Source organism: Nymphaea colorata, chromosome 10, assembly GCF_008831285.2.
Source record: "Nymphaea colorata isolate Beijing-Zhang1983 chromosome 10, ASM883128v2, whole genome shotgun sequence".
Lineage (NCBI taxonomy): Eukaryota > Viridiplantae > Streptophyta > Magnoliopsida > Nymphaeales > Nymphaeaceae > Nymphaea > Nymphaea colorata.
Window position 1 is genome coordinate 902,633 of NC_045147.1, and position 24,884 is coordinate 927,516.

General features: G+C 38.7%; 1 protein-coding gene and 1 pseudogene across 2 annotated transcripts; one reads left to right on the forward strand and one right to left on the reverse strand.

Annotated features, from left to right (window-relative positions):
- On the forward strand, positions 1 to 17,615 carry LOC116261682 (B3 domain-containing protein At3g19184-like; annotated as a pseudogene).
- Positions 5,789 to 23,577, reverse strand: LOC116261681 (B3 domain-containing protein At3g19184-like). 2 transcript variants are annotated; one of them, XM_050079935.1, is made up of 8 exons: positions 23,335 to 23,577; positions 23,065 to 23,214; positions 22,827 to 22,928; positions 21,468 to 21,499; positions 21,216 to 21,378; positions 20,504 to 20,710; positions 7,845 to 7,964; positions 5,789 to 7,730 (listed from the first exon to the last, which is right to left on the reverse strand). In XM_050079935.1, exons 2-8 carry the CDS (start codon positions 23,194 to 23,196, stop codon positions 7,683 to 7,685), a joined length of 804 nt encoding a protein of 267 aa, XP_049935892.1. In that variant the 5' UTR covers positions 23,197 to 23,214; positions 23,335 to 23,577; the 3' UTR covers positions 5,789 to 7,682. The 2 variants fall into 2 exon arrangements, with proteins under 2 accessions (XP_049935892.1, XP_031496332.1); XM_031640472.2 differs by lacking the exons at positions 5,789 to 7,730; positions 7,845 to 7,964 and adding an exon at positions 20,162 to 20,356.
- Positions 23,578 to 24,884: the final 1,307 nt, after the last annotated feature.

Below are 24,884 nucleotides of genomic sequence, written 5' to 3' on the forward strand. Positions count from 1 at the left end.
AGCGAGAGCTTCAGACTGAAGCCGTCTTCTGCATTCCTCTTTCTCCTGTTCCTCAGAAAACCAATCTTTATTAGGTTCTCTCTCTCTCTCTCTCTCTCGCGTGTGCGCGCTCTTTGTCCGGCGCGATTTTCATTTCTTTGCTCTGGCTTTCCACCTTCGTTGATTCTTCTTCTCTTTGTCTATCACTCGCGTAGGTGCCACAAACTTCAAGGATGGTGGTGGGGATAACGAAATATGAGGACATTCGTCAGAAGCGGTTGGAAGAGAATAAAAGGAGAATGGAAGAGTTGAAGCTTCCTTCTCTATCCAATGATCTGAGGAAGTCCGCCATGAAGACTTCTCCGGTTTGTCTCCATAGAAAGTTCTTAGTTCTGTTCCTTTTCTTTTTTTGCCCATTCGTTGTTCCCCAATTGGTTTATTTTCTGTCTCTTTCCGTTTCTCTTGTCTAAACCTGAATCCTGTACATATGCATGCCACTAGGCTAAGAAGGTGAAGATTACACCTAATCGGCGAATAGACTCATTCTTTGAAGTCAGAAGATCATCCAGGGTTGCCAAAAAACCTGCTCCAAATTACAAAGAGGTTAATGTCTTTTGGCTCTGGTTTGCATTTGATCCGTGTCTATTTTTGGATTCCTTATCTCAATAACGGTTCCCTTCGATTGATGATATTCGTCCATTTCTGTAGATATGCACGATTTTATGCCAACCTACAGATACGTTCCTAAGCAATATATTGGTTTTCCTTCCATGTATTTTTTTATATTTAGGCCGTTAGGCGTCGTGAAATATTAGTTGAAACCGGTCCTGTATGTTCATTCACATAAATTACTCAATTAGCCTTTGAAAATACTAGAAGGAAATATTTACAATATACTGACTTAGAAAACGTAAAGAATCTTTTTAGAATTTGTTTGTTTTTGCGGGGACGTTTCCCATAAACACCAACCACACTAGGACAAGCGAGTATCAACCTGAAAATAATGGCTCTTGCTTTTGAGGTTTTATGGTGGACTAATTGGCAAGGTTAGGTTTCTAAAGCAGCATGTCAAGTTTTAAAATATCAAGCCCGGAAAATGCTGTTCCTGCATTCTCTTGGAAACTTTCAGACCTGCAACTTTATGTTTGAAACTTCTGGATTTGTAGGTCCTTCAGTATGGCCGATTTCTCGTTCATATGTCAGCGCAGTGTTTCCAACATTGGAGTCAGAAGTGTATCAAGTGATAGCTTCAGGAGAAGAATAGTGCCACACATATTAATGCATCCACATCTATGTCTATAGTCTATACTACGCATACCATAATAGACAAGGGAGCTAAGAAAGTGCAGTTTTCCTTTCAACAGCTAAAATTAATTTAGGAGAGCACATATTTGTTAAATTAATTTAGGAGACCACATATTTGTTCTCTTTGAGTTTCGGTATAATCGATCTTTGCGATTGGTAAGCTTGTACCTCACCCATATAGTTAGCCTATTCCATGTTTTTCACTTTTCATGATATATGATAAGCTCCGTTGGCATCTGCCATACTAGTTATCCTTATTTTTTCATGCTTTATGACAATATGCATATGATGGCTTGAAACTATCAGAAATATTCCCATTAAAAATGGCTATCTGCTTGTTGTTTAGCAAAAATGATTGACCATAAAAGTCAGCTTTATCCATTTTTTGAATTTTCTCAAAAGAATACTTATTCAGTTGTAGATACATTGTGTTTTTTCTATGCCATGCTGCCTATAATATTCTGTTTGACATAGGATAATCTCAATGGCGCCCAGTTGCATGTGACTATCCTACCCGTCCTCTTCAGTCTCCACGTGTTGGCTTAAGTTATTTATTGTTTTATATGATAAAATTGATGAAATACCTCATCTTTGTTACTTGTTCATTTTTTATGTTTTGACAGACAAACTACGATGATAGACGATTGTTAGGAAGGTAAGTTTAATATGCTCTCTCTCTCTTTCTCTCCCTCCCTCTCCTTCTCTCTTTCCTATTGGCTTCTCTCATGGTGATGACTATTTCAGGAGAATTTACAGCCGACCTCTTTTGATGAGTAAACATGCTTCAAATGAAGCAAGGACATTTGCTATTGAGAAAGCAGAAACCATCCAGTCTGGTTTGGATCCTCAGTTTCCTAGCTTCGTTAAACCCATGCTTCATTCACATGTTGCAGTTGGGTTTTGGTTGGTAAGCACATCTTAAACCTTGACAAGGTACGGCTGTGTGCGAGTTAACTTAATCCGAGCCTAGGTTGTTTATGCCTCACTTGAGTGAATGGATTAGTCCTTCCTGAAAGATTTACAACAAATCAGCATCAATGCCTTCTTCAATAGGTGCGAGATTGGCTTGCCTAATCACAAACCCATCTTAGTTGCATTTTTGTCTATATGACAAATGACATGAAACGTTGGCATTTTAGCGTTCACTCCTTTTAGAAGAAAGAGAGGCAGACATGTTGCAATCCAATGCAGCTCACCTGTGTTTAAGAATATTAAGCCTAAATAAATGGAGACAGTTCTGAAGCCTAAAATCAGGTTAATTAAAGGGAAAAAAAGAATGAGATTGGGCTTAGTTTGTTGTTCTACAAAATGAAAAACCTGATTTTCTCTGTAGACGCTTGCCAAAGTGTGAATATGTTATAATGAAATGGTACTACATGAAAGTGATTTATTAATATAGGATTCACTTTTAGGGGCTTTCTGTGGAATTCTGCAAGCTGCACCTTCCAAAGCGTGATACTATTATGATTTTGGAGGATGAAGATGGGGAAGTGTACGAGACAAAATTTCTTGCCCTAAAGACTCGGTTAAGTGCTGGATGGAGGGGTTTGCTATTGCTCATGAGTTAATTGATGGTGATGCTGTCATATTTCAACTAGTTAAGCTAAACAAATTTAAGGTAACAGTCTATATCAGTTTGGTTTAGATTCATAAGTATGATGAAGTTGTTATTACTCCTCTTTTTATGTGCACCTCAGAACCTTTAAGGTTTAAGGTCCACACATAGAGTGACCAACTCATGCCATTTTGTGCTAATGTATTTCAGTTCACACCGAAATGAGGATGCAAATAAAATGACATTAATAATTGAAGACTTGAAGCAAATTAAAGAAGTCGTAATTGCAAAGTGCAAATGAAACATACTGTTTCCGTTTGGTCTATTCATTTTTTTGTTGGAGCAGTTGTGTTGAGTGAATTGATAATAAAGTCTAGTTTGACTTTTGAATACGATGATAAAAAGTATCAAGTTGTCAAATATGTAAGTCATTTGCTTCCTTTTAATTCCATTAATAAAGGAGCTTCAAGACCATTTGAAATTATTTTTCTAATATTTGTGGCCCGACACTGTTTCTTCTATTTTCGACAGTTGATCTATGTTATCTTCCTTGCTAGTTTTTCCCACTACACTTGGATAAATTTCAGAAAATATAAATTCAAACATTTCTTGGCTATTTCATAGTTTCCATGAGTTTATTCAAAACAATTCCTCGACAAATTTAACTTGAATTTCTAATTCGATGAAGGCGGTGAATATTCTTTATGTAAATTTTTTAGTTTACTCCAAAGACCAAAATAAGGAAATGAAATATAGAGTTGCTTGCCTGCATATGTCTCAACAAAATCAGATTTCTGGAAAAAGGCATAAATATATTGTTGAGAGCACTGTAAGCATGATGTATGACAACAATGTCCCCAGTACTCTGTGGACGGACAGAACAGGAAATGCATAAATGCACATCTGGAACTAAAGAAAAAGACATTAAGATTGAAATGGAGGACATAGAGGTCATTTGAAATGGAGCATACAAAGGTCATAAGTAAAAATGACAAAGCCATACGGGAATTTCATGTAGTTACGTGCTCAAAATTAAAAATGACCAGCAGATTTCACAGTGGGCATCATAAATCTTCTTCCCATGATAATTTTAGAAAATAAATCGTCTTATTTTACTTTTTTGGCATTCATTTATGATGGTCTATAGGACTCTACACATTTTTTCATGCGTTTGTTATAAAGGATATCAGTGTAATGGTCTTGTGATTAGAAATGTTAAAATTTTATGTGGTATAATTTTCATGAGAGTGAGTTTGATATGTCTTAGTATATACATGCTATCAAGTTTCGAACTTTCCAGCACAAAAGTTTACTATAAATTCTCAGTTCCTTTTATCTAAATTTGAACAACAAGATGGGTTGAAGCTATGAATGGGAACATGGGAGCCTTAGATCAATGCTAGACGTGGGAAACTACTCCTGGAGTGATATATGAAACTATCCTATCCAAGTGGATATATAAGATCAAACATAAACGAAGTGGCAGCACTAGGAGATACATGGCTAGACTTGCTGTAAAGGTGTTTAATCAATCATATGGTCATGATTTACAATGATATCTTTTAATTTGCTTTTAAGATGAGAACAATGAGAATAATATTGTGTTTAGCAGTTGAACATGGCTGGGCATTGAGCCAAGCTGGTGTTGAGAGCACATTTTCATTTGAAGATTTGAATGAAGGAGTCTATATATTGCAGCCACCTAAACATGCAAAAGGAGACCTAGGAACAGTTTGTGCAAGTTAAAGAGGGTCATTTATAATCGAACAGGCTTCATTCTCTTAGCTCGGTAGCTTTTCTCTAAAAATACAAAAACATGTCTTCACTTGATCTCTTAAATGTCACCGCCATTTGTTTGTCTGCAAAGTCATGTGGGTAGTTACAACACTATTAATATCTTGTGAGAATAATATGATTGTCACATGAAATTTAAGGGATCACATTAAAAAGAGAAACAACTCTAAGTCAGATATTTAAACGAAGGACATTGGTGATTTGTGATATTTCCTTCGTGTTGAAAAATGGATAGAGCCATAGAGGGGATGATTATTTGACCTTGGCTTAACACAAGTTGTTACTGAAGACTGTAAACCATTGGTCAAACTAGGTGCTCTCAACTAGAAGCTTAGGGCCCAAGATAGAGACATATACGTTGTAAAAAGTGATCATAATGCCAACCAGTTGGGCTAATATAGTAACATGTTGTAAAAATATTATACATAGTATTATAATATGTCGTAAACATATTGCAAACTGATTTTTGTAATTCATAAAGAAAACAATCAGAAATATAGAGATAATTTGCGAAAGAACAGACTAAAGCAAATTGCTAAGCTTAGGAGACGCCTAACAAGGACTCCTAACGGAATTATAAGTGTTCATTGATTTATACAAATTATTTTTACCATTCAAATAAAAGTTCTTGCAGTTATGTTTTGCTCACACATAATGAGCATTCATAATTCATCATTCATAAGCCACACTTACTTAATAACACATCAAGAGATAAGTTTAAAATTTAAAGTGTTTTACATCAAAACATTAAATTGTTCAATGATAATTGAAAGTATGTTTATAACTAATATCATCAGTTAAGATGTTAATCTTCTTCTTCATCTCCATCCTCATCTTCATTCTCATTTTCATTGCCATTTGCTTCATTTCCTTCAAATGGAATGTCCTTATCAACATACACAAGTTTTCTTTCATTAGTAAAAGTTTAACCCTCAGACCCCATTAAAACTGGGCTTGGACCTGGCCACCCCATTTTACTTAATTGACAAGTCTAGATCGGGATAAGGGCCCATATTAGGGATAACTTGGGAATTAAAAAAAAACCTAGATTAACTAGGCTTCGTTTCTGTGCAATTATTTTCACAGTTTCAAACAAACATGTCTAATAGTTTATAATTCATTAATTCTCATTATAATGTTCAAGGAAATGCGAGTTTGACTGTTGTGGTGGATGGATGTTTTTGTTGACATTCTTAGATATATTGCAGTTTTGGAAATATGTTTAATTTTTTCATTTTGTTAAGATTGTCAAAATATCTTTAAGTGAATATTTAGCAATTAAATGGTAGCAGGGAGAGGAATTTCTTCTTCAAAAAATTGATGAAAACAACTCTTTTCTATTAGTTGGTTTGACTTGAGCTATTTAAATTAAATAACGTAGGTACTAGACTTGTTGTCTGACTTATGCTCTGATAATCTCAGGCCTGGCCAGGCTGCCTGGGCGGGCCATGTAAATTGTAATGGCTTGTTGAGCTTTTTCATGATGTTCAAAGGTTTTTCCCACCCCATCCGAGTGCCCTAAACTAATAATGCAACACAAAATTATTAAGATATTTGAAGGGTACAATTTGACATGGGAAATACATGAAAACTTAGAAGGCAAAAGGTACAATGTCAAATAATTTCTGTAACGATGCAGATTGGTTGGGAAATTCTGATGAAAGTGGATCTATTTCATAATATGGCATTTTTTTCTTGGGGAGAACTTGGTGTCATGGAGCAGTAGAAAACAAAAGTTCATGACAAAGTCATGCTTTAAAGCCAAATATCAATTTATGGCAGCAGCAATGGCTAAAGCCACATGGACTAAGCAGTTGCTGAGTGGGTTGGAGGAACTAATTTCAGAATCCATTTTACAGTGTGCAATCAAAGTTCAATTAGGATATCTTTGAATACTATTTATCATAGCAGCATGAAACATAGATCAGCATTTTCTGAGGCAAAAGGAAGGAGTTAAAGAAACTGAGCCTAACTTTATTCCGATTGGAAAACAAGTACCAAATTTACTCATAAAGGGCTGATGAAGAACAGGTTTTGCTTCAAATGGACGTTGGTCCATGGTCAAAGCTAATAAGATGTTGCATGATTGACTGAATCAGATTATTATCCAAATCTAAACTCAAAATAATGGCATCTGTGTATAAACTATAAAGGACCATATGTATCAAATTTGTATTGAGGGACATTTGACTATGAAATGGTTGTACTCCCTTCATATATAATAAAGAGATTAAGGTAATGGCTTTCACAGTGAAAGGACATGACTGGTTTGAAACCCAGCTCTTGTTCTTTTTTCTTTGTTATGATCGGATTTGACTTTATTCTCAAATCTGGCACCTGGTACTTCTTATATGTGTCATTTGGCTTCTTACTTTGGTTTGGAAATATCTGAAGTTTATTACATTTTTTTTTATTGTTAGATACCTAATTAGATAGTATCCTTAATATGTCACTACTTAGCCTCCATTTCACATGTAAAGCATTTTGCAGTTGTTGGGTACGACGTTTTCATAAATCTTGGTACGGGTACGGCGACTATTATATTCATATATTATTAATTTTTAATAACCCAAAAATAAAAAAAAAAACAAAATGAATCCATAGATCAAAAAAACATCAGAATCAAATGTAAACATAAACATTCCTTCCATCAATCCATACATAATAATTTCATATGTCATTAAAAAAACAAAAAACATCAAATGTTCCTTCCATATATCATAGATAATCTCATAAAACATAAACATACAATGTTCCTTCCATCAATCCATAGATACCTTCATAAGTCATAAAAGAAAACAAAAAACATCAAATGTTCCTTCCATAGATCATAGATAATCTCATAAAACATAAACATACAATGTTCCTTCCATCAATCCATAGATACCTTCATAAGTCATAAAAGAAAACAAAAAAACATAAAATGTTTCTTTCATAGATCATTCTTCAAGTTCTTTTTCCTCTTCATTGTCTACCTCAGCAATGTCCTCCTCATCCACCACTACATCTTGTAGTGTACATGGTTCATTTAACCCCGAATTAAGATGGTCTAGATCATCCTCTCCTTCGATGCACACATGGTGATGACACGCCACCCCTTCATCATAAAAGCAACAACCAGGACTTTGATTCACAACCACTAGGACCTTGATTGCCCAATATTTTCTTCACCTCTCAAGTCAGCAAATAATGACATTTAATTCCAACTTACATCATGAACATGCAACGCCAGAAGGCCAGAACATCTTTGTCCCAACTTATTCTTCTGTATATTTCGTTCTGCTTTAAGATTATGGTGGGAAATCGTGTAACAAGGGATGTTTATAATTGTCTGAAACAAAAATGAGCAATCGCCAATCAAACTTTTCAGTTTTGTAGTTAGAACTCTCAATTTAAAAACCTTCCAATCATCCCTACAATTACATGCTGCACCACCTATTCCCTGCCCTTCCAATCACCCGTGAGTGACAACAGTTGACTTGTTTGGCTTAAGTATATTCATCTATTGACAGTGGTCAACAAAATAAACTGAAATACAAAATCAATTGCAGAATAAGCCTTTAAAAAATTCTGGATAAACCACGGAACGATTGCAAATTTTTTTTATGCTCTGTTCCTTGTAGTAAACAGAACTTCAGTGTTGTTTAGTAGCAAAAGAATAATCGCTGAATATTTCACCAATCTAATGAAAGAAAGAATTTAAAGAAACAAAAGACAGTAAACTCACAGGTGACTAATGATTATAATCAAAGCAGCGAATGAAAAAACAACTTGTAGTTGGATGCTGTCTTCTTCGTTGCTGAATGTTGATGCAATGCCCGGAGATTGATGAGATGACCACGAAGGAAGCCAATGTCACCTTGGCATCCCAACCGTTTTTCAGAAAAAAATGCCGAAATTCCATCGCAAAGCAACAAAACAATGCAATCAATGAAAACTGTAAAGAATACCGGCAAAACCCTAAACACTGCCCGTCGCCATCCACCGTTCGCCGTCCATCACCGGCCGCCGTATGCTATGAAGTGGGTGTTTACTGTGAAGTACAAACCTGATGGCACTGTAGAACGCTATAAAGCTCATCTCGTTGCAAAGGGGTTTAGCCAGAAATATGGGATTGACTATCTTGAGACGTTCGCTTCCGTTGCTAAACTGAAGACAGTAAGGGTCATCTTAGCACTGGCAGTGCAAAAGAAGTGGAGCATGGACCAACTTGATGTCAAGAACGCCTTCTTGAATGGTCACCTTGAGGAAAAAGTCTATATATGAGCATGCCGCCTGGATATGCGCAGAAAGGAAAGTGTTGTTATCTCAAGAAAGCATTGTATGGCCTCAAGCAGTCTCCTAGAGCGTGGTTTGAAAGACTAAGGGTTGTGATGAAAACTAATGGATATAAACAGGGAAATGGTGATCACACCCTCTTCATCAAGCAGAGAAATGGTCTGGTGAGGCTACTTGTATATGTTGATGATCACAGGTGATGACAATGAAGAAAAAAGGAAGATGAAAGAAACGTTAGCTGATGAATTCGATCTCAAAGACCTGGGTAAATTGAGGTACTTTTTGGGAATTGAGATCGCGAGCGATCTGAGACTGGTCTTGTTATGAGCCAAAGGAAATACACTTTGGATCTTCTAAAAGAGACAGGTAAACTGGGATGCAGGCCATTTCTTACTCCAATGGAGTCTGGCACAAGGATAAGTATCAAAACTGGGACGATCTTGGATGAGGAAGGAAAAAGGAGGTATCAGCGGCTGGTTGGTAAACTCATTTATCTCACTCTTACTCGCCCAGATATTACGTATGCTGTGGGTATGTTAAGTCAGTTTATGCATGCCCCTACTGATTGTCATTGGAAAAGTGCTGAAAGAGTATTGGGATACTTAAAGAATGACCCAGGAAAAGGACTGCTCTATACTCGACAAGGTCAACTCAGCATTGAAGGATACTCTGACGCCGACTGGTGATGCACAGATACTAGGAGGTCTACCAGAGGATACTGCATCTTGGAGGTAACCTGGTGGTATGGAAAAGTAAAAGATAAGAAGTTTGTTCCAGGTCCAGTGCTGAGGCTGAATAGAGGGCGGTTGCTATGGGGGTTACAGAAATGTTATGGCTCAAAATTCTTTTAGCAGATATTGGGGTGAAAATGGAAGAGAAGACGAGGATGTATTGTGACAACAAGTCGGCTATTAACTTGGCAAACAATCCAGTCCTGCACGACAGAACCAAACATGTGGAGATCGATCGCCACTTCATACGGGAACGCATAGATTCTAAGGAGTTGATCCTGCCCTATATGAAGTCTGAAGATCAAGTTGCTGATGTCTTAAACTCACAAACCACGCTAACGTGCAAACCACACCCAACAGAAGGAAATAGGTGTGGGGTGTGGTCTTGCTCCTTGTGGTCATGTCTCGGGCACAGTGCCCTCGAGGTACCTCACGGGGGAGCTAGGCCGAAGCCAGGGCTAAAGCAAATAACAGAAAGAAACTACAATGCGACCTAATGCGTAAGCAAAATCCCACCCGAAGCTACAAGGGGGAGAGAGAGACGATACCGGCCAAAGTTCGACTTTGCGTAGCCGGATAACCGTCTCGGGGTGAGAACCAGACCCCGAGCACTGCAGCTCACGGAACAGGAAAACCGGTTGAGGAGAGCCTCCTCGTAGCCTTGCTGCTCGGACTAGTCGCTGTCGGACGGGCGCTGACGGAAGCCTGCTCGCTGCTTGCGGGCCGCGGCCGCTGTTGCCGGACGCGGGCTGCTGACAAACACTGAACCGAGCGGGAGGTGCGCGCCGAGGACGACGAACGAGACTGTCGGGCTGCTGCGGTCACTGCTGACGACGGAAGCCGAGGAGCGCCTGCAGTCGGACGAAAGGCGCCGGTCGACCAGTTGCCGCCTGTCGAGGATGACGGCCGATTGATGTCGCGCGCTGACGATGGAGGAATGCCGGAAGGGCCGCTAGGAAAGCCGAGGGGGGCTGCTGTCACAGCGAATGTGGCTCGGCCACGTGCGCCGGTGGATACCGACGGAGGAGGAGTGGCCGCTGCAAGGAGGTCGGTCGGGTCAAATAGGTGGTTCCGTTGAGTATATAGGCTAGGGTCGAGCCTAGGCTCACGGGTGCCGGTCAATGTTGACCGAAATGAGGGTTTAGGTGCGGTGAGGGTTAACCTAGCTAATAGGTGGTTCCGTTGGGTATATAGGCTAGGGTCGAGCCTAGGCTCACGGGTGCCGGTCAATGTTGACCGAAATGAGGAAAGGGTTGACTAAGTAGGAGGTTGTCTAAAATGGACTTAGCTGAATCCTAACCCAGGTCAATTCGGTCAAGGGTTACTCGAGGTAGGCTCGAGTCACTAAGGGAGGTTACCAAAGAAGTGGGCTCGGTGGGGAGAGTTGACCTATCTTTTGACTAAGGCAAGTGGTGTCGTTTAGGTGGGCTCGGCAAGGGACCTAGGTGAGGTGTTGGCGCATGAGGTCTCCTAGCTGGGTGGGGTTTGACTTGGTCGGTCAAACAAAGGATAGGGCGCCGATGCTTGCCACGTGGCAAGATGGGTGGACACGACAGAGTCAGCTAGAATAATGCTAGCTATTAGGAAGTGAATTCGGGCTCTTTCCTAAATGATAGGGAGGAGCTCGACAAAGGAGGAGGGTGAGCTCGAGAGGCTAGGGCTGAGATGGAGACACGTGGAGGAGATCGACGGATGAGAATAGCTGCAGATTAGGTCAAGGGGAAAGAAGGATATGCGGCTGAGAAAAGATAAGGAAAGGTGACTGCGAGGTGGCGGGGCTTTCCTAATTCTAAGGAAGCAAGATCCGAGAGAATAGAAGGTGGGGATCTCGCAGGGCCTAGCTGTGGGACACGTGGTGGAGTGCGGGACCAGGGCGAGGAGCTGGCTGGTGAGGTGGCGGAAGGCTTGGTGAGATTGCAACACGTGTCCAGATGAACGCGTGAGATTTGATGCGGGTTAGGGTTGACGCGGTGGAGATAGCGATGAGCTGGGAGGAGACGCGGCTACGCGGGGGAGTTTCCTAACTTGGTGGAGCAGGTGAGCGAGCTGATCACGGTCTGGGACAGGTATGGATGGCTGGATGCGTGACAAGTGTCACGATGAAGGGCCGAGGTGAAACGAGAGAGGACTTACCGGATTTGGAGATGCGACGAAGGAGGAGTCTCCAATTCGCACCGGCGGCTAGGGCTAGCTCCCGGAACCCCTAGAATAATGCTAGCTATTAGGAAGTGAATTCGGGCTCTTTCCTAAATGATAGGGAGGAGCTCGACAAAGGAGGAGAGGGAGATTGGGGCGAAGGGCCATGTGGCACTCTCGGGTGAGCTCGAGAGGCTAGGGCTGAGATGGAGACACGTGGAGGAGATCGACGGATGAGAATAGCTGCAGATTAGGTCAAGGGGAAAGAAGGATATGCGGCTGAGAAAGATAAGGAAAGGTGACTGCGAGGTGGCGGGGCTTTTCCTAATTCTAAGGAAGCAAGATCCGAGAGAATAGAAGGTGGGGATCTCGCAGGGCCTAGCTGTGGGACACGTGGTGGAGTGCGGGACCAGGGCGAGGAGCTGGCGGAAGGCTTGGTGAGATTGCAACACGTGTCCAGATGAACGCGTGAGATTTGATGCGGGTTAGGGTTGACGCGGTGGAGATAGCGATGAGCTGTGGGAGGAGACACGGCTACGCGGGGGAGTTTCCTAACTTGGTGGAGCAGGTGAGCGAGCTGATCACGGTCTGGGACAGGTGGATGGCTGGATGCGTGACAAGTGTCACGATGAAGGGCCGAGGTGAAACGAGAGAGGACTTACCGGATTTGGAGATGCGACGAAGGAGGAGTCTCCAATTCGCACCGGCGGCTAGGGCTAGCTCCCGGAACCCAATTGACCGATGTGCCCCTTTCAATTTTAATTAAAAACAATAGGGAAGAAGGGCAAAAGGGTCCTTCCGACCGGAATCAATGGCGACCACCGGTTTGTGCAGCGGTGGCCGGATTTAGACTCTTTTCCGGCGGTAATTTTGATCTTTTGATCTAGCCGATGAATCTCACCCAGTTTATAGTATTTTGAAGAGCTCGTTTGGGCGATTCTTCTGAACTAGACCGCTGCTTCAGATCTCGACCAGATAACAAGTTATTATTGTTTTTCAACCTGCTGGCCCGACAGATCCAAAGGTATAACCCAAGCCGATCGTATTGATTTCTTTTCTTTCAATCGGCTGGTGCCTACTAAGGACAATGCTACGATTTCTAGCGTGCGACTAGGAGTGTAAGTCGCGGTTTAGAGACAGATTCACCCACGCCCGTAACTCCACTCTCGGGTACGCCGAGGGAGGAACTAGGGGAAGATAATCCCGAGCCTAACACAGCTCTAGCAGCAAGGAAGACATCGGAATCTCGCCCTCTTCGGTGTATTGAAGCCGGAGGTAGAACCAGCGCCTTCAATCTTCCCTACACCGAAATCAGCCTCACAATCCCCTCGTGATCAGGGAAAAGGCACCGATTCCAGAATTTCAAAATAGTTCGAATGGGGTACTTACGTGACAAAGGAGGGATCGCCGCCGGTGGGAGGAGGTCCGCCGATGCCTTCTATCCTTATGCCGGTGTCCTATGGACTGTAGCTCTTCAAGGATTTCTAGAAATGGAAGCGCCGTGGAGGGAGAAGACGCCTGGCTCACGGCTGAGCAAGGTGGGAGACGAGAGGGGAGAAGCCTCGAGCGAGGAGAGAGAGAGTGAAACACCAATTGCCTTGAAAAAAAATGTTAGCAAGCTTGGCATGTTTGACATGTATGCCAAGCTTGAGGGGGAGTGTTAAAATAGATTGTAATGGGGAACCGGGTCCATATCTGGACCCGGTCCCATGGGGCACGTGTACCGAGGCTGGCTCGGTACCCTAGGCAGCACTCTTTCTCTCCCTCTTATATATTCGTCACTTAAGTGTAATTGTTGAGTTAAGTGAATTAATTTTCTCTCTCCTAGGGTTGCGGTGGTGCACCTAGGTTAGAGCTTCCAAAAAATGGCAGAACGAAAACAAGGGGTAGACCTAAATTGCAACAAAAATTAACATATCAAGTAACAGGACAGATTAATCCCATGCAAAAAGCACCAGAAGTGAACGACAGAAGACCTTGCACCGCAACCAAATGAACTCATATATTTATTAAGGGTAGTCACCATTTTTTTTTCACAACCGGTTCAAGGCATCAGATAAAACTTATTGTGGAAAGAAATAGGCTACATGTAAATCTTCTCTAATCATTTTACTAATCTCGTTTTTCACCTTTTCTGAGAATTTTTAGACTTTCACAATGGAAAACAAACCAAGAGGAACCTTCATATGACTTTGTTTATTGCATAGGTATCTAAAGAAGCCGCTATTGATATGATATCCTTAAACTTCTTGAGAAAAGAATGATGAAAGAAAAAAGATACTTCTCATTAGGAAGCAATGTCAAACTCTCCAAGAGAACTAATTTACAATTTTAATCCATCCAAAAATTTATTTTCAACCACCAACTCATACAGGCAGCCATAACACAATCAAAGAACTTCAAATGCACACAGGGAAAAGGCAGAGAGAGAGAGAGAGATATGTATACCTTAAGAGCACCAAATACACGGTTGCCAGTGGTTGTCCTTACCAGGCCAACATCCAACAGAGCACAGAAAGGCCTCCTGCTGTCAGCAGGCTCAACAGAAAAGTCCTCTCCACTGGCCTAAAAACAACATGAAATCAAATGACCATATGTCATGCTTCAACAAAATCCAGAGAAAGATTCATTATCAAAAGCTATTCATAATGAGCTATCCTACAAACAGTTATGCACTCATACCATGATCCTCCAAATATAAAACTTCATACACTACAAATTACAATAAAATATACCTCCACATTTCCCTGGTATTCCTCATCCATCTCCAGCATTTTGAGGACTCTACGGGCCAACAAAAGCCCAGTGCAGTAGGCTAAACATAAAAAAATAAAATTTGTCAAATTAATGACGCCAGATATGCAAGCTGCAATAGAGCTTGTCTGCATACACATGTGTGCCATTTACACGTGTGTGTGTGTGTGTGTGTTTGAGCGTGTGCTTGCAAGCAAGAGAGAGAGAGAGAGAGCCAAACCAGCAGCATAATTGGTCAAGCCTACTTCAAGTCCATATCTTGGAAGTTCATGAGAATATGCTGCTGCTAGCACCAAATCTCCAGCAATGCTGGCAGATGTAATTTGTTGCTTTGCGATGGAATTTCGGCATTTTTTTCTGAAAAACGGTTGGGATGCCAAGGTGACATTGGCTTCCTTCGTGGTCATCTCATCAATCTCCGGGCATTGCATCAACATTCAGCAACGAAGAAGACAGCATCCAACTACAAGTTGTTTTTTCATTCGCTGCTTTGATTATAATCATTAGTCACCTGTGAGTTTACTGTCTTTTGTTTCTTTAAATTCTTTCTTTCATTAGATTGGTGAAAAATTCAGCGATTATTCTTTTGCTACTAAACAACACTGAAGTTCTGTTTACTACAAGGAACAGAGCATAAAAAAAATTTGCAATCGTTCTGTGGTTTATCCAGAATTTTTTAAAGGCTTATTCTGCAATTGATTTTGTATTTCAGTTTATTTTGTTGACCACTGTCAATAGATGAATATACTTAAGCCAAACAAGTCAACTGTTGTCACTCACGGGTGATTGGAAGGGCAGGGAATAGGTGGTGCAGCATGTAATTGTAGGGATGATTGGAAGGTTTTTAAATTGAGAGTTCTAACTACAAAACTGAAAAGTTTGATTGGCGATTGCTCATTTTTGTTTCAGACAATTATAAACATCCCTTGTTACACGATTTCCCACCATAATCTTAAAGCAGAACGAAATATACAGAAGAATAAGTTGGGACAAAGATGTTCTGGCCTTCTGGCGTTGCATGTTCATGATGTAAGTTGGAATTAAATGTCATTATTTGCTGACTTGAGAGGTGAAGAAAATATTGGGCAATCAAGGTCCTAGTGGTTGTGAATCAAAGTCCTGGTTGTTGCTTTTATGATGAAGGGGTGGCGTGTCATCACCATGTGTGCATCGAAGGAGAGGATGATCTAGACCATCTTAATTCGGGGTTAAATGAACCATGTACACTACAAGATGTAGTGGTGGATGAGGAGGACATTGCTGAGGTAGACAATGAAGAGGAAAAAGAACTTGAAGAATGATCTATGAAAGAAACATTTTATGTTTTTTTGTTTTCTTTTATGACTTATGAAGGTATCTATGGATTGATGGAAGGAACATTGTATGTTTATGTTTTATGAGATTATCTATGATCTATGGAAGGAACATTTGATGTTTTTTGTTTTCTTTTATGACTTATGAAGGTATCTATGGATTGATGGAAGGAACATTGTATGTTTATGTTTTATGAGATTATCTATGATATATGGAAGGAACATTTGATGTTTTTTGTTTTTTTAATGACATATGAAATTATTATGTATGGATTGATGGAAGGAATGTTTATGTTTACATTTGATTCTGATGTTTTTTTGATCTATGGATTCATTTTGTTTTTTTTTTTATTTTTGGGTTATTAAAAATTAATAATATATGAATATAATAGTCGCCGTACCCGTACCAAGATTTATGAAAACGTCGTACCCAACAACTGCAAAATGCTTTACATGTGAAATGGAGGCTAAGTAGTGACATATTAAGGATACTATCTAATTAGGTATCTAACAATAAAAAAAAATGTAATAAACTTCAGATATTTCCAAACCAAAGTAAGAAGCCAAATGACACATATAAGAAGTACCAGGTGCCAGATTTGAGAATAAAGTCAAATCCGATCATAACAAAGAAAAAAGAACAAGAGCTGGGTTTCAAACCAGTCATGTCCTTTCACTGTGAAAGCCATTACCTTAATCTCTTTATTATATATGAAGGGAGTACAACCATTTCATAGTCAAATGTCCCTCAATACAAATTTGATACATATGGTCCTTTATAGTTTATACACAGATGCCATTATTTTGAGTTTAGATTTGGATAATAATCTGATTCAGTCAATCATGCAACATCTTATTAGCTTTGACCATGGACCAACGTCCATTTGAAGCAAAACCTGTTCTTCATCAGCCCTTTATGAGTAAATTTGGTACTTGTTTTCCAATCGGAATAAAGTTAGGCTCAGTTTCTTTAACTCCTTCCTTTTGCCTCAGAAAATGCTGATCTATGTTTCATGCTGCTATGATAAATAGTATTCAAAGATATCCTAATTGAACTTTGATTGCACACTGTAAAATGGATTCTGAAATTAGTTCCTCCAACCCACTCAGCAACTGCTTAGTCCATGTGGCTTTAGCCATTGCTGCTGCCATAAATTGATATTTGGCTTTAAAGCATGACTTTGTCATGAACTTTTGTTTTCTACTGCTCCATGACACCAAGTTCTCCCCAAGAAAAAAATGCCATATTATGAAATAGATCCACTTTCATCAGAATTTCCCAACCAATCTGCATCGTTACAGAAATTATTTGACATTGTACCTTTTGCCTTCTAAGTTTTCATGTATTTCCCATGTCAAATTGTACCCTTCAAATATCTTAATAATTTTGTGTTGCATTATTAGTTTAGGGCACTCGGATGGGGTGGGAAAAACCTTTGAACATCATGAAAAAGCTCAACAAGCCATTACAATTTACATGGCCCGCCCAGGCAGCCTGGCCAGGCCTGAGATTATCAGAGCATAAGTCAGACAACAAGTCTAGTACCTACGTTATTTAATTTAAATAGCTCAAGTCAAACCAACTAATAGAAAAGAGTTGTTTTCATCAATTTTTTGAAGAAGAAATTCCTCTCCCTGCTACCATTTAATTGCTAAATATTCACTTAAAGATATTTTGACAATCTTAACAAAATGAAAAAATTAAACATATTTCCAAAACTGCAATATATCTAAGAATGTCAACAAAAACATCCATCCACCACAACAGTCAAACTCGCATTTCCTTGAACATTATAATGAGAATTAATGAATTATAAACTATTAGACATGTTTGTTTGAAACTGTGAAAATAATTGCACAGAAACGAAGCCTAGTTAATCTAGGTTTTTTTTTAATTCCCAAGTTATCCCTAATATGGGCCCTTATCCCGATCTAGACTTGTCAATTAAGTAAAATGGGGTGGCCAGGTCCAAGCCCAGTTTTAATGGGGTCTGAGGGTTAAACTTTTACTAATGAAAGAAAACTTGTGTATGTTGATAAGGACATTCCATTTGAAGGAAATGAAGCAAATGGCAATGAAAATGAGAATGAAGATGAGGATGGAGATGAAGAAGAAGATTAACATCTTAACTGATGATATTAGTTATAAACATACTTTCAATTATCATTGAACAATTTAATGTTTTGATGTAAAACACTTTAAATTTTAAACTTATCTCTTGATGTGTTATTAAGTAAGTGTGGCTTATGAATGATGAATTATGAATGCTCATTATGTGTGAGCAAAACATAACTGCAAGAACTTTTATTTGAATGGTAAAAATAATTTGTATAAATCAATGAACACTTATAATTCCGTTAGGAGTCCTTGTTAGGCGTCTCCTAAGCTTAGCAATTTGCTTTAGTCTGTTCTTTCGCAAATTATCTCTATATTTCTGATTGTTTTCTTTATGAATTACAAAAATCAGTTTGCAATATGTTTACGACATATTATAATACTATGTATAATATTTTTACAACATGTTACTATATTAGCCCAACTGGTTGGCATTATGATCACTTTTTACAACGTATATGTCTCTATCTTGGGCCCTAAGCTTCTAGTTGAGAGCACCTAGTTTGACCAATGGTTTACAGTCTTCAGTAACAACTTGTGTTAAGCCAAGGTCAAATAATCATCCCCTCTATGGCTCTATCCATTTTTCAACACGAAGGAAATATCACAAATCACCAATGTCCTTCGTTTAAATATCTGACTTAGAGTTGTTTCTCTTTTTAATGTGATCCCTTAAATTTCATGTGACAATCATATTATTCTCACAAGATATTAATAGTGTTGTAACTACCCACATGACTTTGCAGACAAACAAATGGCGGTGACATTTAAGAGATCAAGTGAAGACATGTTTTTGTATTTTTAGAGAAAAGCTACCGAGCTAAGAGAATGAAGCCTGTTCGATTATAAATGACCCTCTTTAACTTGCACAAACTGTTCCTAGGTCTCCTTTTGCATGTTTAGGTGGCTGCAATATATAGACTCCTTCATTCAAATCTTCAAATGAAAATGTGCTCTCAACACCAGCTTGGCTCAATGCCCAGCCATGTTCAACTGCTAAACACAATATTATTCTCATTGTTCTCATCTTAAAAGCAAATTAAAAGATATCATTGTAAATCATGACCATATGATTGATTAAACACCTTTACAGCAAGTCTAGCCATGTATCTCCTAGTGCTGCCACTTCGTTTATGTTTGATCTTATATATCCACTTGGATAGGATAGTTTCATATATCACTCCAGGAGTAGTTTCCCACGTCTAGCATTGATCTAAGGCTCCCATGTTCCCATTCATAGCTTCAACCCATCTTGTTGTTCAAATTTAGATAAAAGGAACTGAGAATTTATAGTAAACTTTTGTGCTGGAAAGTTCGAAACTTGATAGCATGTATATACTAAGACATATCAAACTCACTCTCATGAAAATTATACCACATAAAATTTTAACATTTCTAATCACAAGACCATTACACTGATATCCTTTATAACAAACGCATGAAAAAATGTGTAGAGTCCTATAGACCATCATAAATGAATGCCAAAAAAGTAAAATAAGACGATTTATTTTCTAAAATTATCATGGGAAGAAGATTTATGATGCCCACTGTGAAATCTGCTGGTCATTTTTAATTTTGAGCACGTAACTACATGAAATTCCCGTATGGCTTTGTCATTTTTACTTATGACCTTTGTATGCTCCATTTCAAATGACCTCTATGTCCTCCATTTCAATCTTAATGTCTTTTTCTTTAGTTCCAGATGTGCATTTATGCATTTCCTGTTCTGTCCGTCCACAGAGTACTGGGGACATTGTTGTCATACATCATGCTTACAGTGCTCTCAACAATATATTTATGCCTTTTTCCAGAAATCTGATTTTGTTGAGACATATGCAGGCAAGCAACTCTATATTTCATTTCCTTATTTTGGTCTTTGGAGTAAACTAAAAAATTTACATAAAGAATATTCACCGCCTTCATCGAATTAGAAATTCAAGTTAAATTTGTCGAGGAATTGTTTTGAATAAACTCATGGAAACTATGAAATAGCCAAGAAATGTTTGAATTTATATTTTCTGAAATTTATCCAAGTGTAGTGGGAAAAACTAGCAAGGAAGATAACATAGATCAACTGTCGAAAATAGAAGAAACAGTGTCGGGCCACAAATATTAGAAAAATAATTTCAAATGGTCTTGAAGCTCCTTTATTAATGGAATTAAAAGGAAGCAAATGACTTACATATTTGACAACTTGATACTTTTTATCATCGTATTCAAAAGTCAAACTAGACTTTATTATCAATTCACTCAACACAACTGCTCCAACAAAAAAATGAATAGACCAAACGGAAACAGTATGTTTCATTTGCACTTTGCAATTACGACTTCTTTAATTTGCTTCAAGTCTTCAATTATTAATGTCATTTTATTTGCATCCTCATTTCGGTGTGAACTGAAATACATTAGCACAAAATGGCATGAGTTGGTCACTCTATGTGTGGACCTTAAACCTTAAAGGTTCTGAGGTGCACATAAAAAGAGGAGTAATAACAACTTCATCATACTTATGAATCTAAACCAAACTGATATAGACTGTTACCTTAAATTTGTTTAGCTTAACTAGTTGAAATATGACAGCATCACCATCAATTAACTCATGAGCAATAGCAAACCCCCTCCATCCAGCACTTAACCGAGTCTTTAGGGCAAGAAATTTTGTCTCGTACACTTCCCCATCTTCATCCTCCAAAATCATAATAGTATCACGCTTTGGAAGGTGCAGCTTGCAGAATTCCACAGAAAGCCCCTAAAAGTGAATCCTATATTAATAAATCACTTTCATGTAGTACCATTTCATTATAACATATTCACACTTTGGCAAGCGTCTACAGAGAAAATCAGGTTTTTCATTTTGTAGAACAACAAACTAAGCCCAATCTCATTCTTTTTTTCCCTTTAATTAACCTGATTTTAGGCTTCAGAACTGTCTCCATTTATTTAGGCTTAATATTCTTAAACACAGGTGAGCTGCATTGGATTGCAACATGTCTGCCTCTCTTTCTTCTAAAAGGAGTGAACGCTAAAATGCCAACGTTTCATGTCATTTGTCATATAGACAAAAATGCAACTAAGATGGGTTTGTGATTAGGCAAGCCAATCTCGCACCTATTGAAGAAGGCATTGATGCTGATTTGTTGTAAATCTTTCAGGAAGGACTAATCCATTCACTCAAGTGAGGCATAAACAACCTAGGCTCGGATTAAGTTAACTCGCACACAGCCGTACCTTGTCAAGGTTTAAGATGTGCTTACCAACCAAAACCCAACTGCAACATGTGAATGAAGCATGGGTTTAACGAAGCTAGGAAACTGAGGATCCAAACCAGACTGGATGGTTTCTGCTTTCTCAATAGCAAATGTCCTTGCTTCATTTGAAGCATGTTTACTCATCAAAAGAGGTCGGCTGTAAATTCTCCTGAAATAGTCATCACCATGAGAGAAGCCAATAGGAAAGAGAGAAGGAGAGGGAGGGAGAGAAAGAGAGAGAGAGCATATTAAACTTACCTTCCTAACAATCGTCTATCATCGTAGTTTGTCTGTCAAAACATAAAAAATGAACAAGTAACAAAGATGAGGTATTTCATCAATTTTATCATATAAAACAATAAATAACTTAAGCCAACACGTGGAGACTGAAGAGGACGGGTAGGATAGTCACATGCAACTGGGCGCCATTGAGATTATCCTATGTCAAACAGAATATTATAGGCAGCATGGCATAGAAAAAACACAATGTATCTACAACTGAATAAGTATTCTTTTGAGAAAATTCAAAAAATGGATAAAGCTGACTTTTATGGTCAATCATTTTTGCTAAACAACAAGCAGATAGCCATTTTTAATGGGGAATATTTCTGATAGTTTCAAGCCATCATATGCATATTGTCATAAAGCATGAAAAAATAAGGATAACTAGTATGGCAGATGCCAACGGAGCTTATCATATATCATGAAAAGTGAAAAACATGGAATAGGCTAACTATATGGGTGAGGTACAAGCTTACCAATCGCAAAGATCGATTATACCGAAACTCAAAGAGAACAAATATGTGGTCTCCTAAATTAATTTAACAAATATGTGCTCTCCTAAATTAATTTTAGCTGTTGAAAGGAAAACTGCACTTTCTTAGCTCCCTTGTCTATTATGGTATGCGTAGTATAGACTATAGACATAGATGTGGATGCATTAATATGTGTGGCACTATTCTTCTCCTGAAGCTATCACTTGATACACTTCTGACTCCAATGTTGGAAACACTGCGCTGACATATGAACGAGAAATCGGCCATACTGAAGGACCTACAAATCCAGAAGTTTCAAACATAAAGTTGCAGGTCTGAAAGTTTCCAAGAGAATGCAGGAACAGCATTTTCCGGGCTTGATATTTTAAAACTTGACATGCTGCTTTAGAAACCTAACCTTGCCAATTAGTCCACCATAAAACCTCAAAAGCAAGAGCCATTATTTTCAGGTTGATACTCGCTTGTCCTAGTGTGGTTGGTGTTTATGGGAAACGTCCCCGCAAAAACAAACAAATTCTAAAAAGATTCTTTACGTTTTCTAAGTCAGTATATTGTAAATATTTCCTTCTAGTATTTTCAAAGGCTAATTGAGTAATTTATGTGAATGAACATACAGGACCGGTTTCAACTAATATTTCACGACGCCTAACGGCCTAAATATAAAAAAATACATGGAAGGAAAACCAATATATTGCTTAGGAACGTATCTGTAGGTTGGCATAAAATCGTGCATATCTACAGAAATGGACGAATATCATCAATCGAAGGGAACCGTTATTGAGATAAGGAATCCAAAAAATAGACACGGATCAAATGCAAACCAGAGCCAAAAGACATTAACCTCTTTGTAATTTGGAGCAGGTTTTTTGGCAACCCTGGATGATCTTCTGACTTCAAAGAATGAGTCTATTCGCCGATTAGGTGTAATCTTCACCTTCTTAGCCTAGTGGCATGCATATGTACAGGATTCAGGTTTAGACAAGAGAAACGGAAAGAGACAGAAAATAAACCAATTGGGGAACAACGAATGGGCAAAAAAAGAAAAGGAACAGAACTAAGAACTTTCTATGGAGACAAACCGGAGAAGTCTTCATGGCGGACTTCCTCAGATCATTGGATAGAGAAGGAAGCTTCAACTCTTCCATTCTCCTTTTATTCTCTTCCAACCGCTTCTGACGAATGTCCTCATATTTCGTTATCCCCACCACCATCCTTGAAGTTTGTGGCACCTACGCGAGTGATAGACAAAGAGAAGAAGAATCAACGAAGGTGGAAAGCCAGAGCAAAGAAATGAAAATCGCGCCGGACAAAGAGCGCGCACACGCGAGAGAGAGAGAGAGAGAGAGAACCTAATAAAGATTGGTTTTCTGAGGAACAGGAGAAAGAGGAATGCAGAAGACGGCTTCAGTCTGAAGCTCTCGCTCTTTTGAAAATGGTGGAAACGAACGTTTGAATCTCTCATTTTGAAATCTCCTCAAAAGACGTTACGGAGTAACGGAAGCGCTCCATTCTTTCGATGTGGTTGGATGCGAACGAAAGTGCGCCGGCTACGGGCTGGATCACTTTCTTAGCTTCCACGCGAGTGCGCCTTCCTCGCGCGCTGCTGCGGACCAAAGAGACGTTACTCGAAGCACCAACTTATAGTTTTCACAAATGCAGTCCTTTAAAAAATTACATTTAACCGCCAAAGTTCATTAGCTAATTTTCAAATGACCGTCTAACACTATATATATATATATATATATATATATATATATGTTAGATATTCAATGTATATATTTTAAAATCGGGTTAGGGTGAGCCAGGCCCCAAATCGACTAAACTTGACTTGGAATGAAGGCAGACCGGCCTAATTGGGTTACTGCATAGAAAATGGAGCTCTTTTCCTTCTGTGGCATTAAATTTTGAGCTTTGGTCATTTTCCTTTATCAATTGAAATCGACGTTGGATGATATTTTATTTCTTCTCATAATTTTTTGACATTAAGACTTTGAATTTATATTTTCACATGTGAGTAGGTGCTAATTGAGACAGTAACAATATTTCTTATTTGTAAGTTCCAATTCAAGGTATTCTCTTAGCTTTGTATACACATTAATGTTCAACTACATGTGAATTATATAGTGCCAAACGCTATCTTTTAATTAACTAAATAAAACAATGACTGAAACATTGATTTGTCTATACCTTATCCTAAAAAACTTTTCCCTCTAGAAATGTAATTCAGAAACAATTTGAAGCCCTGAAATATGCATTAGGATAATGGATAAAAGCCAAATTTGATGTACCATAACATTCTAAAGGCTTGAAATAAGTATCTAAGATACTTTTTAATGGGATTGAGTCGGTCCACTTAGGCAAGCCAACTTGATTTAGCAACTTGGGTCTGACTTAATCAGCGTATATAAGTCAAGGTCGTCTTCCACTAAGAATACCAGTCCAGGTTCAGACATACTATATACGCTTGACCCTGGCCACCTTATGTTGGGCATGTATATGTTAGTAGGGCTGCACAATGAGTCGAGCTAACTCGGGCTCGACTCGAACTCGCTCGAGTAAACTCGACTCAAGCTTGGCTCGTTTTTTATACGAGTCAAGCTCGAGCTTAAGTATAAACTCAAGTAAGTTAATCAGCCAAGTTCGAGTTAGTCGAACTCGACTCGATCAAACTCGACTTGGCTCAACTTTAATCTCATTTTTTATTTTGCGCTTTTAATTTTTCCTCTTTTTTTCCTTTCAACCACATGCCTTTTTTTTAAAAAATTTTCTAATTTTCCCTCTTTTTTTTCCCACTCAGCCACGTTTTTTTAAACCTCATTATTATACCACACTTTCTTTATTATACTTTTCAATCAAGCAAACAATTTTTCATTTTCCCTCCCCTTTTTCTCTTTCTTCA